Below are 16,120 nucleotides of genomic sequence, written 5' to 3' on the forward strand. Positions count from 1 at the left end.
GTGCAGTCAATCCATGTTGCCTTGGTTACGGGGATGGGCTCCACTGGCCGTAAATACACCGCACCTTGACTGACTCTCTGGTGTGAAAATTGTGTCCGCGCAATTATGAGTTCCGCAAAGCCATAACGTTTACCTCTTTCACTGAAAAGTTACTGTACTTTTACAAAGACATTGAAAAGCTTGTCGGCCTGTGAACCAAATACCATCAACAAGGTAATGTTACACATGTGTTGCTTCGTATTGTATCTACGCACATGCATTCATGTCTCAAGTTGTGTTTACCACTTCATCGCATGAATCTTAGCAAGACAAACGTGGTGATATTGGGGCAATTTAAATGTGTTCTTACTGGTGTAAGGGTCTTACAAAAGTCATTTTACATTTCCATTGTAATACAAGTTTTGAAAAATAAAGTCCAAAACAGTTAAAGACAGGGGTGTTGAATGCCTTGCCTTAGATACCGTACTATAGTACATTTATTGCGATCCATAAAACTGAACAGTGTATGTCTCTACGTTTTCCACTAGTGGCCAGCATAGGAAAAATTCCCTCAGTACCCAGTAATTTGGCAGAACTGATCAGACATTAACTTGTTGGTGTTATATTTTTTTGTATCGTCATTTCTTTTCACACTCTTTATTCTTCTCAAATTAAAATATGAAGTTACAGCAAAAGTTGCTCCTCAGTTGTAATAGCTGTTTGGACTTGGTTTGCTGATACTCTGACATCAGCTGTGTTCACCGCTACTATCAGGAAACTTGCCACTGTGAACCTACACAGCAACAACATGGAGCAAAGAGAGGTGCAAGAAGAGGAGAAGGAGGAGAAGGACATGCACATTACCAACACAACCACTCTCTGTCAATGCATTGTTACCTACCGGACATTATGGGAAATTTACCATTGAAACATTATTCCCATTCAAAGATGATCTGGGAGTGGCATCACGTTGCCATAAGGCCCGTGGGTCAGTACCAGAGCAGATGGGAGTGGGCTCTCTTGACCAAGACCAGGTGGACAGCCAGGGCACTAGGTGGCGCAGGTTCTGCATGGGAAACCCTCCCCAGGAGAGTCTGGTCAACATGAGTGTACTGGAGCCTTACCTTCGAGTCTTGTCCCATGGGGGTGAGTCCAGATTCCCAGCACTTACTTAAACTATCGGACATTATGCGAGAATGTGAGTTTTTTTCAGGCCAATGGAATTCGGCTAATGTGAGCGTTTGTTGTGAGATCAACTTCTATGACACAAAGAGCGTCTTCACTTTTTTTTTGCATCTTTATTTTTCCCTCATCCAAATGTTGTTTTCCTTCCAGGTTACTATGGAGATGGGTCTAATGACATCATTGTGTTCTCTTCCTGCTATCTCCCTGAAAACACCATGGAGAACAACCAGTATGTCATGGACAACCTATTCAGGTGTGAGAGCTAATAGTAAAACACTATCTGAATTGGCCACTCTTCAGGTCAACATAACTAACCCCAGCACCACTAAACATTGCAGGTACATTGTGGGAACGTTGGAACTGATGGTGGCGGAGAACTACGTCATTGTGTACCTGTGTGCCATGGCCCAGCGCAACAAGCTCCCCGGCATTGGCTGGCTCAGAGAGTGTTATACCACCATTGACAGAAGGTTAGTTCTGTTTACTCAAACGGGCTTAGTTTGTGGTCCTATTTCAGAAAACTATATTCCACAGTGAGTAACAAAACAGTACAAAAATCATTCAACTCATCAGTCTCTCATGTCAGTCAAGTCTCCAAGTTGTAGACCACGTTCCAAGCTGTCTACATTACAGTCATCAACTGCTCCTAACGGTAGTAACTGGCGCTGGCAAGTTATTTGGTTATTATTCTTGTCTTCTCGTAGCTGTTTATTAAATCCTTTTGTTTGCTTCTCTCCGTGCCTTCTGAACACGTTGGTCTTTACTGCACAGGCAACCCATATTAAATTAATAATACTAGATTCTGAGACTTACCAAATACATTTTTTTTTCAAAATGTTAGAATTAGTTAAGTTTATAAGCCTACTGTCAGTTACAATTAAAATACAACCGGTAGATTGAGGCCTTGACCGTATCAGTTAAGCCTACTTCTTTATACACTTTGCCTAATTAGTTGATAAGTGTACATTTAATATAAATAAATACATATATATATATATATATTTAAAATAAGTCTACTTTCAGTCTGAGAAATTAAGAAAATGGCAAAGTGTTACAAAAGACCCCTTCCTCCCCTAAAATGGCACTCTGTGTCTGGCAACGAAGTGGGACGACACAGAACGCGTCCTCTGCCCCTCAGAAGGTTGATTCCTCGAACGTTTTCACTGTGAATCCGCAATGAAGTCATCAAGCATAATGAAGATGTAAATGTTCAGCAATGAATCTAAATATAGGCTATGTGTTTTCAAATCGAAATTCCCACGATGTCTTACTGTGGACACACTGAATTTTAGCGCTATTCTCTAGAATCAATCGATTTTCACGAGTAGCCCAGAATTCTGACATTCAAAACAATGCAGTTCCGTCAAAGCGGAAGCGGTGGCTATATGTTCCTCTTCCCTTCCCACCACGAGAGTAAAGCAGGTGGAAGAACGATAATTTAGAATGAAACTTCTGAAACAAATGTTTCCGCAATTCCACTAAAATGGACGCATGCGATCATTACATAAAGCTTGTTGCTGATTCGATAGTCTTGCTGTAGCAGCATTGCCCAAATTTAATATGCATTTTCTTTATTGCTAAACCTTGTAATTTCCCCAACGTGGCATCTAGTGAAATAAATGTAGGACTCGGCTAGTGGGAACGTGTTGTTTGTGTTAGGAAGTTATGTAGAAGAAGAATTATTGTATCGAATGTGAATGATCCAGGGTGTAGTCCTTAAAGTCCAACTTGCACTGATATGACCTGGCTGTATGCAAATCAGGGCAAAACACTCCACCCAAAACCTGTTAATTTGTAGTATTCTATGGTCCATTCAAATAAATTATATCATTATATGACATCATATTGTATTCAGCTGGGCAATTTGTTGTATGAATTATATAGTAGTGTCCCTACTCAAAGGCATGTAAGCCTAGTAGTTGATTAGTCTGGCTAACACACAACACTCAAAAGTCCTCTAGAGTCAGGAATGGCTCTTTGATGTTGTCGTCACAATGTGTCAATGATGGGGGCTGTGCTTTTACAGGTTGGCTCTACTCTGTGTCTGTCACTCAAACACCCAAAGGCACAGCCCCAGAGTGCTGCCCCTTTCATTACAATGTTTTGATTTTCAAATCCAAAACAACAAGAGTTCTCAACCCCCGAGGAAAAAAACTAAATTTGAGAGAACCAATCAGACCAGTGTGGTCAAAGCTCTCCCTGTGCAGTGAGTCACATGGGTTATGTCATCCAGGTAAGTAGCCTGAACCACCATCCTGACTGCTGCGCTCTTCTTTACTGAAACAGAATATCAGCTACCATGTCGAGTCTCAAGTCATCGAATTTGTGACTCATCGTGATCTAACTCAAGTCTGCACCTCATTGGGTAATTACTATATAATGACTATTTAACCATATTATCAAAGTAATACCAGTAGGTTACTTTTATACCACTACCAGTACTTGTAATTTTAAAAAAAAATTAAAAAACAAAAAACAACTTAAAGCATAGAACTGCAGTTAAACCCTCAGTAAATATTCCCAAGTAATGCCATGTACTGTATACTTAAACACATTGTGTATGAGAGTTTGAATGTGCAGTGTAGCAACCATACTGTATGTACAGTATAGGAAGTAACCCACAGCAAGTAGTTGCCATAAAAGTGTCCCATTGGGCCTTAGCATCCAACAAGTTCACGAGAGCCTGCTTTGTCACTCCTCCTTCTTCAGCCAGAGGATGGCGTCAAAGCCAATGTGTAGTTATGAGTTTCCTCTTGACTTCCCTCACAGCCAACCTATAGTTCTCAGGCTAGGAGGAAGTAAATTCCAGGGTCGTGTTCATTAGGCACCAAATGGAAGAAAATGGACTGAAACAGGTACGGACTACATGGACTTTTAAAACGTTTGACATTGCGTGCCCTAATGAACACAACCTTGTCATGAGTGTTATTTTTTTCAGGATGGTTACAAAAGTGTCCAAAGGCTTGTGTGCAGTATGGCCACTAACATACATTTCGAGAAAGCTTTGATGTTCTAAACCTCGACCTGGGTCTCCTTGATCCTTATAATGTGACTAAATGTCTGGACCCAGTAAAGGTTTCAAGTGAACTGCAGGAGGAAAACAACTGCTAAGACCACCACACTAACGTAGTATCTTGTTGAAATGAAGGTCTAAACTTGACTATTCATGTCCCTTTATGTTATCTGAATATACTTAGTCACATCAAATATGTGTAAAGATTTCTAGTGGTTGCCTTTTGTTCAGACACTCATATACAGTTGGAAGTTTACATACACTTAGGTTTAAGTCATTAAACTCGTTTTTCACACCACTCCACAAATTTCTTGTTATCTTGTTAACAAACTGTAGTTTTGGCAAGTCAGTTAGGACATCTACTTTGTGTATGACACAAGTAATTTTTCCAACAATTGTTTACATACAGATTATTTCACTTATCACTGTATCACAATTCCAGTGGGTCAGATATTTACCTACACTAAGTTGAGTGTACCTTTAAACAGCTTGGAAAAGTCCAGAAAATTATGCCATGGCTTTAGAAGCTTCTGATAGGCTAATTGACATAATTTGAGTCAATTGGAGGTGTACCTGTGGATGTATTTCAAGGCCTACCTAAAACCTCTGTGCCTCTTTGCTTGACATCATGGGAAAATCAAAAGACCTCAGAAAAAAAATGTAGATCTCCACAAGTCTGGTTCATCCTTGGGAGCAATTTCCAAACGCCAGAAGGTACCACGTTCATCTGCACAAACAATAGGACGCAAGTATAAACACCATGGGACCACGCAGCCGTCATATCGCTCAGGAAGGAGATGCATTTTATCTCCTAGAGATGAACGTACTTTGGTGCGAAAAGTGCAAATCAATCCCAGAACAACAGCAAAGGACCTTGTGAAGATGCTGGAGGAAACAGGTACAAAAGTATCTATATCCACAGTAAAATGAGTCCTATATCAACATAACCTGAAAGACCGCTCAGCAAGGTAGAAGCCACTGCTCCAAAACCGCCATAAAAAAGCCAGACTACGGTTTGCTACTGCATATGGGGACAAAGATCATACTTTTTGGAGAAATGTCCTCTGGTCTGATGAAACAAAAATAGAACTGTTTGGCCATAATGGCCATCGTTATGTTTGGAGGAAAAGGGGGGAGGCTTGCAAGCCGAAGAACACCATCCCAACCGTGAAGCACGGGGGTGGCAGCTTCTTTTTGTGGGGGTGCTTTGTTGCAAGAGGGACTGGTGCACTTCACAAAATATATGGCATCATGAGGATGGAAAATTATGTGGATATATTGAAGCAACATTTCAAGACATCAGTCAGGAAGTTAAAGCATGGTCACAAATGGGTCTTCCAAACGGACAATGACCCCAAGCATATTTCCAAAGTTGTGGCAAAATGGCTTAAGGACAACAATGTCAAGGTATTGCAGTGGCCACCACAAAGCCCTGACCTCAATCCTATTGAAGATTTGTGGGCAGAACTGAAAAAGCGTATGAGAGCAAGGAGACCTACAAACCTGACTCAGTTACACCAGCTCTGTCAGGAGGAATGGGCCAGAATTCACCCAACTTATTGTGGGAAGCTTGTGGAAGGCTACCCAAATCATTTGACCCAAGTTAAACCATTTAAATGCAATGCTGAGCCTTCTTCACCACGCTGTCTGTGTGGGTGGACTAATTCAGTTTGTCCGTGATGTGTACGCCGAGAAACTTAACTTACTACCCTCTCCACTACTGTCCCATCGATGTGGAATGGTGGGATAATCTCTCTGCTGTTTCCTGAAGTCCAGGATCATATCCTTTGTTTTGTTGACGTTGAGTGTGAGGTTATTTTCCTGGCACCACACTCCGAGGGCCCTCACCTCCTCCCTGTAGGCCGTCTCATCGTTGTTGGTAATCAAGCCTACCACTGTAGTGTTGTCTGCAAACTTGATGATTGAGTTGGAGGCGTGGGTGAACAGGGAGTACAGAAGAGGGCTCAGAACGCACCTTTGTGGGGCCCCAGTGTTGAGGATCAGCGGGGTGGAGATGTTACCTACCCTCACCACCTGGGGGCGGCCCGTCAGGAAGTCCAGTACCCAGTTGCACAGGGCGGGGTCGAGACCCAGGGTCTCGAGCTTGATGACGAGTTTGGAGGGTACTATAGTGTTAAATGCTGAGCTGTAGTCGATGAACAGCATTCTCACATAGGTATTCTTCTTATCCAGATGGGTTAGGGCAGTGTGCAGTGTGGTTGCGATTGCGTCGTCTGTGGAGCTATTGGGGCGGTAAGCAAATTGGAGTGGATCTAGGGCATCAGGTAGGGTGGAGGTGATATGGTCCTTGGCTAGTCTCTAAAAGCACTTCATGATGACGGAAGTGAGTGCTACAGGGCGGTAGTCATTTAGCTCAGTTACCTTTGCTTTCTTGGGAACAGGAACAATGGTGGCCCTCTTGAAGCATGTGTGAACAGCAGACTTGGATAAGGATTGATTGAATATGTCCGTAAACATACCAGCCAGCTGGTCTGCGCATGCTCTGAGGACGTGGCTGGGGATGCCGTCTGGGCCTGCAGCCTTGTGAGGGTTAACACGCTTAAATGTATTACTCACGTTGGCTGCAGTGAAGGAGAGTCCACAGGTTTTGGTAGTGGGCCATGTCAGTGGCACTGTATTGTCCTCAAAGCGAGCAAAGAAGTTGTTTAGTCTGTCTGAGAGCAAGACATCCTGGTCCGCGACGGGGCTGGTTTTCTTTTCGTAATCCGTGATTGACTGTAGACCCTGCCACATACCTCTTGTGTCTGAGCCGTTGAATTGCGACTCTACTTTGTCTCTAAACTGATGCTTAGCTTGTTTGATTGCCTTGCGGAGGGAATTGCTACACTGTTTGTATTCGGTCATGTTTCCGGTCACCTTGCCCTGATTAAAAGCAATGGTTCGCGCTTTCAGTTTCGGGCGAATGCTGTCATCAATCCACCGTTTCTGGTTTGGGAATGTTTTAATAGTTGCTGTGGGTACGACTTCGCCGATGCGATGGCCGGTATATCTTGCTGCTCGGTTGGCAGGTATCATTGCCTTGTAGTGGATGCGAGCTTCAACTGGAATCCAGTGGAGTGTATGGAGGAGCAGGGTGACATGGGAGAATTTGGTACGGTTGAACACTAGTCGGGCTGCAGCGTCCTGGATAAGTTGCAGGGGTTTCATGCACAAGCGGGGAGCCCAGCCAACAGTGAGTTGCAGTAGTCCAGACGAGAGATGACAAGTGCCTGGATTAGGACTTGCGCCACTTCCTGTGTGAGGTAGGGTCGTACTCTACAGATGTTGTAGAGCATGAACCTGCAGGAGCAAGTTACTGCTTTGATGTTTGCAAAGAATGACAGGATGTTGTCCAGGGTTTCGTCAAGGTTTTTTGCACTTTGGGAGCGGGACACCGCAGAGTTGTCAACCGTGATGGAGCGGGCAGGCCTTCCTCGGAAGAAAGAGCAGCTCCATGTTGTCGAGGTTGAGCTTGAAGTTGTGGGCCGACATCTAAGCTAAGATATCTGCCAGACACGCAGAGACGTGTATCACCACCTGGGTAGCAGAATGGGGAGAAAAGTGTCATCCATATAGCAATCATAGGAGAGACCATGTGAGGATATGACAGAGCCGAGTGACTTGGTGTATACAGCAGAGAGAAGAGGAGAGAGCCTAGAACCGAACCCTGGGGGACACCAGTAGTGAGAATACGTGGTTCAGACAGATCCTCTCCACCTCACCTGATAGGAGCAGTCTGCCAGGTAGGATGTAATCCTACAGACCCTGAGGCGCCCAGCCCTGAGAGGGTGAAGAGGAGGATCTGATGGTTCACTGTGTTGATGGCAGCGGATAGTTATAGGAGGACGAGAACAGAGGAGAGAGAGTCAGCTTTGCTAGTGCGGAGAGGGAGAGCCTCTGTGACACAACGAAGATCAGTCTCAGTTGAGTGACCAATCTTAAAGCCTGACGTTCTGAGAGAGATAGCGAGAGAGTTGGTAAGAGACAGCACACTCAAGTGTTTTGGAAAGAAAAGAAACAAGGGATACCTGTCAGTCGTTTTTGATGTCAGAGGGGTCGAACATTGGTTTCTTGTGGAGGGGAGAGACTCAGAGGAGACGCAGCCAGTGAGTTGATTAGGGAAGTGAGGAGTGGGAGGTCTCCAGGGATGGTCTGGAGAAGGGAGGAGGGGATTGGGTTGAGCGGGCAGGTTGTCAGGTGGCCGGACCTCACTAGTTGCAGGATTTAATCTGGAGAGAGTGGGGAGAAAGAGGTCAAGGCTTACGGTAGTTCTGCGTGAGTAGGACCAGTGGATAGGCTGAGGGAATGAGCTGATGTCATCACCCTTCTTTTCAAAGTGGTTGATAAAGTTGTCCGCAGAGAGGGAAGAGGGAGTGGCTGGACGATTAAGGAGGGAGGAAAAGGTGGAAAAGTGTTTCCTAGGGTTAAAGGCAGATCTTGAAATTGAGTGATAAAAAGTGGCTTAAGCAGTGAATACAGAGGAAGAGAAGTTAGAGAGGAGGGAGTGAAGGGATGATAGGTCCTCCGGAAGTGTCGTTTGCGCTCATCAAGTGTATTGCCTGCCTTGTCAGTGGGAGGGGACTGGGAAAGGGTCAAAGTGGCAAAAGGAGGCGAAAGAAAGAGTTGGAGAGAAATGAATCGAAGGCAGACGTCGGGAGGTTGAAGTCGCCCAATATGAAGAGCAGTGAGCCATGGTCAGAAAATGAGCTTATCAAGGTATCAAGCTCATTGAGGAACTCTAAGGGCACCTGGTGAATGATAGATGACAACAATGTTAAGCTTGAGAGGACAAGTGACAGTGTCCACATGGAATTCAAATGAGGAGATGGAGAGGTGAGTGAAAAACTCCACTTAAGAGAAATGAGCAGCCATGTGCCACCACCGCGACGACCAGATGCTCACGGACTATGAGAGAACACATAGTCAGATGAATAGAGATCAGCTGGAGTAGCAGTGTTGTCTGGGCTGATACATGTCTCCGTCAGGGCTAAAAAGTCAAGGGACTGAAGGGCAGCATAGGCTGAGATTAACTGTGTTCTTGACCACAGATTGGCAGTTCCAAACGCTGGCGGAGTCCAAGAATTCCACATGGGTTGTGCATGGAGGGTACACTAAATTAGAAGGTCAAGTGGAGCGGGAGCGTCTAAAGCCTACACGGAGAGGAGCGAACTGGGATAGAAAACACACACACATATACTGAACAAAAATATAAACACAACATGCAACAATTTCAAAGATTTTACTAAGTTACAGTTCATGTAAGGAAATCAGTCAATTTAAATAAATTCATTAGGCCCTAATCTATGGATTTCACATGACAGGGCGTGGGTGCAGCCATACAGTAGGTGGGCCTTGGATGGCATAGGCCCATCCACTTGGCAGCCAGGCCCACCCACTAGGGAGCCAGGCACAGCCAATCCAAATTAGTTTTTCCCCACAAAAGGACTTGATTACAGACAGAAATACTCCTCAGCACCCCTCCTCAGATGATCCCGCAGGTGAAGAAGCCGGGTGTAGAGGTCCTGAGCTGGCATGCTTTAACATGGTCTGTGGTTGTGAGGCCATTTGGGCATACTGCCAAATTCTCTAAAACAACATTGGAGGCAGTTTATGGTAAAGAAATTAAGATTAAATTCTCTGGCAACAGCTCTAGTGGACAGTCCTGCAGTCAGCATGCCAATTGCACGCTCCCTCAAAATCGGTGGCATTGTGTTGGTAACAAAACTTCACATTTTATAGTGGCCTTTTATTGTCCCCAGCACAAGGTGCACCTGTGTAATGATCATGCTGTCTAAGCAGCTTCTTGATATGCCACACCTCTCAGGTGGATGAATTATCTTGGCAAAGGTTATAAATGCTCACTAACAGGGATGTAAACAATTTTGTGCACAACATTTTAGAGAAGTAAGCTTTTTGTGCGTTTGGAATTTTTCAGGGATTTTGTATTTCAGCTCATGAAACATGGAACCAACACTTTACATATTGCGTTTATATTTTGGTTCTGTATAGTTGAAAAGCTACAAAAGAGCAACATGAGAATCTGAAAATAACAAAGATATTCATGTGAGAGAGTGGAGCCTTCCTCTCTATATTTCCTCGATTAACGCCACAGAGGAACTCGGCAGAACCGTCTTTGTTTTCGGCGACGGTACCTCTGCTGACATGACCGCCACTTACAGCTGCCCCTGAGAAAACAGGGGACAGTGATGTACTAACATCATCATGTTTTACATAGGATGCCAAGTTCAGTGTTTAAGAACTGGTTTCCGGGACAAGATGAAGTGTTTGTGGATGAAAAAGCACTTTCAATTAGAGGTCGACCGACTATGATTTTTCACTGCCGATACAGATTATTGGAGGACCAAAAAAAGCCGATACCAATTAATCGTCCGATTTTTAAAATGAATTTGTAATAATGACAATTACAACAATACTGATTGAACACTTATTTTAACTTAATATAATACATCAATAAAATCAATGTAGCCTCAAATAAATAATGAAACATGTTCAATTTGGTTTAAATAATGCAAAACAAAGTGCAATATGTGCCATGTAAGAAAGCTAACGTTTAAGTTCCTTGCTCAGAACATGAGAACATATGAAAGCTGGTGGTTCCTTTTATCATGAGTCTTCAATATTCCAAGGTAAGAGGTTTTAGGTTGTAGTTATTATAGGAATTAGAGTACTATTTCTCTCTATACTATTTGTATTTCATATACCTTTGACTATTGGATGTTCTTATAGGCACTTTAGTATTGCCAGTGTAACAGTATAGCTTCCGTCCCTCTCCTCCACCCTACCTAGGCTCGAACCAGGAACACATCGACAACAGCCACACTCGAAGCAGCGTTACCCATTGCCCCACAAAAACCGCAGCCCATGCAGAGCAAGGGGAACAACCACTCCAAGTCTCAGAGCGAGTGACATCTGAAACGCTATTAGCGCGCACCCCGCTAACTAGCTAGCCATTTCACATTGGTTACACCAGCCTAATCTCTGGAGATGATAGGCTTGGAGTCATAAACAGCAGAGCTGCTGGCAAAACGCACGAGAGTGCTGTTTGAATGAATGCTTACGAGCCTGCTGGTGCCTATCATCGCTCAGTCAGACTGCTCTATCAAATCATAAACTTAGTTATAACATAATAACACACAGAAATACGAGCCTTAGGTCATTAATATGGTTGAATCCGGAAACTATCATCTCGAAAACAAGACATTTATTCTTTCAGTGAAATACGGAACCGTTCCGTATTTTGTCCAACGGGTGGCCTCCAGTAGTCTAAATATTGCTGTTACATTGCACAACTGTCAATGTTATGTCATAATTACGTAAAATTCTGGCAAATTAGGCGGCCCAAACTGTTGCATATACACTGACTGCGTGCAATGAATGCAAGAGAAGTGACACAATTTCACCTGGTTAATATTGCCTGCTAGCCTGGATTTCTTTAAGCTAAATATGCAGGTTTAAAAATATATACTTCTGTGTATTGATTTTAAGAAAGGCATTGATGTTTATGGTTAGGTACACATTGGGGCAAGACAGTCCTTTTTCGCAAATACGCACCGCATTGATTATATGCAACGCAGGATAAACTAGTAATATCATCAACCATGTCTAGTTAACTAGTGATTATGATTGATTGATTGTTTTTTATAAAGATAAGTTTAATGCTAGCTAGCAACTTACCTTGGCTTACTGCATTTGCGTAACAGGCAGTCTCCTCGTGGAGTGCAATGAGGCAGGTGGTTAGAGCGTTGGACTAGTTAACTGTAAGGTTGCAAGATTGAATCCCCCGAGCTGACAAGGTAAAAATCTGTTGTTCTGCCCCTGAATAAGGAAGTTAACCCACCGTTCCTAGGCCGTCATTGAAAATAAGAATGTGTTCTTAACTGACTTGCCTAGTTAAATAAAGATTAAGCAAAGGTGTAAAAAATAAAACTTTTTTCCCCTAATTAATCGGCCATTCCGATTAATCGGTCGACCTCTTCTTTCAACAGTTCTACATAGAACATGCTTTTCGGTCCAGGAGTAGGTCTCACCCGTGTCTGGCAAAGCGGCCCTTAGAGTCTACAGACATGTTCCTTTGTGATGTGTTCTCTACCAATAGAGCTAGCGGTCTGCCTTTTGACACCTGACAGTGTCTATCCAACTTCCCCTCTCACTTCCTCTTGTTTGGCTTGGCCCCTGTTAGTGTGAGAGGTAGACTCCTTACTCAGCAGTTTGCGCCTGTCTGGGGAGTCACACAGACTGGGCCCCAAAGAACCTCTGGTAAAGATACAGGTCTTACGGAAGGGTTTAAACCGTCAATCATGGTGATGTGACAGGTGTGTGAGAGAGGTAGTGGACAACCGCAGTAGATATACTGACAGATTGAAAGAACAACTGTAACCTTTACTCTTACACTTGATTATGTTTTTCTCATAGGTTGAGGAAGAGTCTGAAAGCTCTATACATTGTCCACCCGACCTGGTACATCAAGGCCCTGATCACCATCTTCAAGTCCTTCATCAGGTGAGGACCACTATCACCTGAGACAAAGTCCAGTCTTTCAGGGTTGCTGTTGTTACTGTTGTTGAGTTAATGGGCCCTGTTACTACATGAAGCAAAAAGGGACAGCGATAGAACAATGGCCACTGTTAGAGCAGCCGCCCGGATCTTTTAGGTGTAAGAGCACAAATTTTGTGTATATATTTGATCTAAATCATGCTGTCCACTACGCTTATCTTTATTTTTGACATGTTGGCTCTGTGTCCTCACATAAAACGAATGTCTTCTGGTCCCGTCCTCCTCACAGCTCCAAATTCAGTCGCAAGCTTCAGTTTATCGACAGATTTCGGGAGCTGTCCCAGCACATCCCTATTGAGCTTGTGCAGATCCCCGACTGTGTCAGACAGTGAGTGACCTCATCAGACACTCTCACACATTCACAAAGAGCTATGTTAATGAATCCATAAATAGAAAAGTCCAACACCTATATGTACTGTGTGACTAATATAGAGTTATTCCTAATCACTCTAACTACTATTGAGCAAATAAAATTATTATATTGTGACAGTTCATGAAAATGTATGGCCTTTGTGTTTGTATTTATAGTTTTTCCAATCTATTTCCATTCACATAGGTTTGACGAGAACATGGAAAGGTGACATGTTCAGAATGGTGATCTGGAACAGTAAGGTTAGGTACATGAAGCCAAAAATGTGGACTAAAAAGGCTCAAATCTGGCAACCCATGACTTTGATACTGAGGATGAACCGGGCTGCCCAATCTGATATCTGTTGTCCTGAGATAACTTTAGTCATACATCACTTGACAAAGTATCTACTGAAGGACCACAAGTAGATGCACTGTGTACAAAAACTTTATGAACACCTGCTCTTTCCATGACATACTGTCGACTGACCAGGTGAAAGCTATGATCCATTATTGATGTCACTTATTAAATACACTTCAATCAATGTAGATGAAGGGGAAGAAACAGGTTAAAGAAGGATTTGGGCAAGACAAAGACAAGTGCCAGGCGCATCCGTTTGTGTCAAGAACTGCAATGCTGCAGAGTCATTTTCATTCTCAACTGTGTCTTGTGTTTCAAGAATGGTCCACCACCCAAAGGATATCCAGCCAATTTGACACAACTGTGGGAAGCATTGGAGTCAACATGAGCCAGCATCCATGTGGAACATTCAACACCTTGTAGAGTCCATGCCCGACAAATTGAGGCTGTTCTGAGGGCAAAGTGAGGGTGCAACTCAATATTAGGATGGTATTCTTAATGTTTTGTACACTCAGTTGTAAGTACAATGTAACAATGTGTACATATACTAATTACTATATTACTATCTACCATGTACAGTGGCGACCCGTCATTCAGGGCAAGTGGGGCAGAGCCCCACCTGTTTTGAGCACAGCATTTTTGGGGCTTTCCTGTTCTGCATGTTATGGCGTTAATACTTGTCACATATCAGTTTGCAAACAACGTAAAAAACAATATCATTGAGTTAATAAAGCCGCATACAAACATGGCCTCTTTTTTGTTTTCCTAAGGCAGCTCCAAAATACAGATGTTTCAGCTTAGCTCAGTGCTTTCTGTGGTGGTGGGGCAAGCCAGCAGAAAATACAGAGCGGTGCGCCGTGATTGGCTCAGTGTTCTGTCACTCATGGGGACACTACATCACCGCCAAGTTTAAAGGTAGAGCTAGAAAATTTAAGCCTTTTGGGTGCTGCCATAGAGTTTTTTTAAATTAATTTTTTGTTTTTTTATAAAAAAAATTATCCCCTTTTCTCCCCAATTTTGTGGTATCCAATTGTTGTAGTAGCTACTATCTTGTCTCATCGCTACAACTCCCGCACGGGCTCGGGAGAGACGAAGGTTGAAAGTCATGCGTCCTCCGATACACAACCCAACCAGCCGCACTGCTTCTTAACACAGCGCACATCCAACCCGGAAGCCAGCCGCACCAATGTGCCGGAGGAAACACTGTGTCCCTGGCAACCTTGGTTAGCCCTCCCTAACCCGGACGACGCTAGGCCAATTGTGCGTTGCCCCACGGACCTCCCGGTCGCGGCCGGTTACGACAGAGCCTGGGTGCGAACCCAGAGTCTCTGATGGCACAGCTGGCGCTGCAGTACAGCGCCCTTCACCACTGCGCCACCCGGGAGGCCCTGCTGCCATAGAGTTACATTAGAAGTGCCCATCCAAGAAGGTTCAAGGTCATTGGCCACAGATAAAATGACATCAAATCACATATCTACAGTAGCTTTGATTGGACTGTTAACATCATACTTTCAAAATCTTAGCATGCAGTCATCACGAATCAAGTCGACAATCTAGTGGCAAATCATTTTTAATCCTTCTCATATGAAGAGAAATAATGAAGAGAATTTATAGATCAAATGTACCGGTGCTCATTGGCCATTTGACATTACACAACGGGTTGGAAATCGGAAATTCAACAATGAGTGGTTTGGAAGGAATCAGTGGCTAACTGCAAGCATCGCAAAGCAATCATTACCCTGCTATTCAGTGGAGTGGTTATGTGGTCTACGATTAAGAGTCTCTTTTCCTAGTTTTAAATTATAAACATTCAAAATTGGCCATGCTGTCACTGAAGCATGCTTTGTGCCGCACTCACACCGATTGTTAACTCAGAACTGCAAAATCTGACTTCAGTGAGTTCAAGACAACTGGGAACTCGGGGAAAAACGAGCTATATGGCTGGGAAAATACATTTTGAACTTTCACCCACCTCAGAATGCATGCCTCTTTCTAGAGCTATGACCTGAAGATCACTGACATCATCATGATTCAACTTTTTTGTTGTTGTTGGAGTTCCCAGTTGTCTTGAAAACACCATAAATCCAGAGAATGCCAGACTTTAATGACAAAGGTTAAAGACAAAATTTGCCCACGAAGGACCGCCTCGCCACCTTCCTGTTTAAGTGAGCACAGCACAGCAAGGTGAGTCCAAAAATGTCTGGTATTGTCACGCCCTGACCATAGAGAGCCTTTTTATTCTCTATTTTGGTTAGGTCGGGGTGTGACTAGGGTGGGTAATCTAGGTTGTTTTATTTCTATGTTGGCCTGGTATGGTTCCCAATCAGAGGCAGCTGTTTATCGGTCTCTGATTGGGGATCATATTTAGGCAGCCATTTCCTCACTGTGTCTTGTGGGATCTTGTTTTTGTGTTGCCTGTGAGCACTCCAGAACATCACATTTAGTTTGTTCTTGTTTTTGTGCTTTTCATTGAATAAACATGTGGAACCCACATCACGCTGCGCTTTGGTCCTAGTATGCTTTCGACGATCGTGACATGTGTGCTGCTGCATAAATGATGTAATATGTCAGGGAGATATGTATACTGTAGCTAAGAAAGTAATACTAAGTATGTTGTGTAGTAAGCTTTTAGTAGCCCATGTGCCTCACCATAGTAATTG

General features: G+C 43.6%; 1 protein-coding gene across 1 annotated transcript; it reads left to right on the forward strand.

Moving 5' to 3' along the window:
* Window positions 1-10: 10 nt before the first annotated feature.
* Window positions 11-15,961, forward strand: LOC135549922 (BCL2/adenovirus E1B 19 kDa protein-interacting protein 2-like). Its single transcript, XM_064980312.1, has 7 exons — window positions 11-213; window positions 754-1,125; window positions 1,315-1,417; window positions 1,503-1,634; window positions 12,611-12,697; window positions 12,981-13,079; window positions 13,308-15,961. The coding sequence occupies exons 2-7, from the start codon at window positions 984-986 to the stop codon at window positions 13,330-13,332; spliced, it is 588 nt and encodes a 195-aa protein (XP_064836384.1). The 5' UTR covers window positions 11-213; window positions 754-983; the 3' UTR covers window positions 13,333-15,961.
* The last annotated feature ends 159 nt before the right edge of the window (window positions 15,962-16,120 follow it).

Source organism: Oncorhynchus masou, chromosome 12 (assembly GCF_036934945.1).
Source record: "Oncorhynchus masou masou isolate Uvic2021 chromosome 12, UVic_Omas_1.1, whole genome shotgun sequence".
Lineage (NCBI taxonomy): Eukaryota > Metazoa > Chordata > Actinopteri > Salmoniformes > Salmonidae > Oncorhynchus > Oncorhynchus masou.

Excerpts from the sequence above, each read along its gene's own strand:
- LOC135549922 (XM_064980312.1), top strand. The coding sequence starts at position 984 with ATGGGAGTGGGCTCTCTTGACCAAGACCAGGTGGACAGCCAGGGCACT. Across the intron at positions 1,126-1,314 it reads TCGAGTCTTGTCCCATGGGG|GTTACTATGGAGATGGGTCT; the intron begins GTGAGTCCAGAT and ends TTTTCCTTCCAG. Across the intron at positions 1,635-12,610 it reads TATACCACCATTGACAGAAG|GTTGAGGAAGAGTCTGAAAG; the intron begins GTTAGTTCTGTT and ends TTTTTCTCATAG.